Source organism: Vipera berus (assembly GCF_964194415.1).
Source record: "Vipera berus genome assembly, chromosome: Z".
NCBI lineage: Eukaryota > Metazoa > Chordata > Lepidosauria > Squamata > Viperidae > Vipera > Vipera berus.
Genome location: NC_138205.1, coordinates 24,809,399 through 24,811,741, shown reverse-complemented (window position 1 = coordinate 24,811,741; position 2,343 = coordinate 24,809,399). Strand labels below are relative to the sequence as shown.

Below are 2,343 nucleotides of genomic sequence, written 5' to 3'. Positions count from 1 at the left end.
GAAATTTGCCCAGATAATTGGATTTAAAGTTCCAGCTCTTAAATTTATGGAGATCAGAGCAGTAATTTGATAAGCGTACTTATACATTTGAACAATACTTTTTAAATATCAATTTAAGGACTTATTTTCATGGTCATAAATTAATGTAGGTATGGGAAGCAAAATTAAAACTAGTATCAATGGTATTACGTATCTCTAATCAGTTGAACTTTGAATTAGTACTGAAAATATTCCATTGCAAAACTGATGACAAACTTAATAGCAAGATATTGGCCAACCCAATGGGCTCTTATTTCTAGCACTGCACTAATGAACAGACATGAAAAAGCTGCATTCAAAATAAATGTATCTCTTTTCTTTCCAGAGACATCACTTTCAATATTACAAAGCATGGATAACCAATCAACTATATCTGATTTTCTGCTCTTTGAGTTCTCAAAAATACATGAATTACAGATGTTACATTTCTTTGCTTTCCTGGTATTGTATTTGGCCATTATAATAGGGAACCTCCTCATCATATCTGCAATAATTTTGAACCATCATTTGCATACTCCCATGTATCTCTTTTTGTTGAACTTAGCCATACAAGACCTTGGTACCACTTCAGTCATTGTTCCTAAATCCATGGCCAATATGCTGATGAACTCAAGACATATTTCTTATCTTGGATGTGTTTCTCAAGTCTTCCTTCTTGTCTTTTTTCTGGGATCTGATATTTGGATCCTCACAGTTATGGCCTATGATCGTTACGTTGCCATTTGCAATCCATTACATTATGGAACAATAATGAATAAGCAAGCCTGCATTTATATGATTCTTGTTGTATGGGGCAGCAGCCTTCTTAATGGATTGTTGCATACTTGCTTTACATTTGAAACATCTTTTTGTTCCAACAACATAAATCAATTTTTCTGTGACATTCCACAGTTACTTAAACTCTCTTGTACAGGCTTAAACCAAAATGAAATCAGACTAATAGTGTTTGTTTGTGCTGTAGGATTTGTTTGTTTTTCCTTTATTCTTTATACGTATGTGTCCATTTTCACTGCTGTGCTGAAAATTAACTCCTTGGAAGGGAGGAAAAAAGCAGTTTCTACTTGCTTACCCCATCTTATTGTGGTTTCCATGTTCCTGTTACCTGCATTCATTGCTCATTTAGAGCCTCCTTCCAGTAATTCAAATTTAGCCTCAACTATAATGTATTCTCTTATCCCACCTTTTTTGAATCCTATTATCTATAGTATGAGAAACAGCAGTATCAAGCTTGCTCTTTCAAAATTATTAAATAAGGGCAACTCTTAGGGGGGAAAAATCTGTTCTGTTTCTTTTTGTTTTGTTTTGTAAGTATTTATTTTGTTTCGTGATTTTATCTGTGACTCCATTAGCTCCAAACATAGAATTATAAATAAAATGTGAGTCTATTTCTACATGCCCAGTGAAGCCACAAAAGCTGAGAAGTATCTCAATCAATTCCTCTTCAGACAGTTGGATTGTCTATTTTTATTTATTATTTATTTATTTATTTATTTATTTATTTATTTATTTATTTATTTATTTATTTATTTATTATCTATCTATCTATCTATCTATCTATCTATCTATCTATCTATCTATTTATTTATTTATTTATTTATTTATTTATTTATTTATTTATTTATTTGGGGTGGAAACTTGCTCTTTCTCACATAGAGAAATATTTCTATCATTTCATTTAAGCCAGGCAGAGAGAAGCTACTGAACTAACATGCTCATGATTCATCATTTGGGACTATGTTTCAGCAACATCAAGAATGCTGTAGACTACTGATTGCTGAGATAGACAGAATTGCATCTGCTGTTTTGTATAATTGCCTCTTTTTGAATATTTAGACACATAATTGTGATTGTGATTACATATGAGAATAGGAAAATGTGTGTGTTTGTGTGTGTGTGTGTGTGTGTGTGTGTATGTACAGGTGAAACTCGAAAAATTAGAATATTGTGCAAAAGTTCATTTATCTCAGTAATGCAACTTAAAAGGGGAAACTAATATATGAGATAGACTCATTACATGCAAAGCAAGATAGTTCAAGCTGTGATTTGTCATAATTGTGATGATTATGGCTTACAGCTCATGAAAACCCCAAATCCACAATTCAGTAAATTAGAATATTGTGAAAAGGTGCAATATTCTAGGCTCAAAGTGTCTCACTCTAATCAGCTAATTAAGCCATAACACCTGCAAAGGGTTCCTGAGCCTTTAAATGGTCTCTCAGTCTGATTCAGTAGGAATCACAATCATGGGGAAGACTGCTGACCTGACAGTTGTGCAGAAAACCATCATTGACACCCTCCATAAGG

General features: G+C 32.8%; 1 protein-coding gene across 1 annotated transcript; it reads left to right on the top strand.

Moving 5' to 3' along the window:
• Window positions 1-390: 390 nt before the first annotated feature.
• On the top strand, window positions 391-2,027 carry LOC308677217 (olfactory receptor 14J1-like; the record flags this gene model as incomplete). Its single annotated transcript, XM_081343433.1, has 1 exon — window positions 391-2,027. The coding sequence occupies one exon, from the start codon at window positions 391-393 to the stop codon at window positions 1,303-1,305; it is 915 nt and encodes a 304-aa protein (XP_081199559.1). The 3' UTR covers window positions 1,306-2,027.
• Window positions 2,028-2,343: the final 316 nt, after the last annotated feature.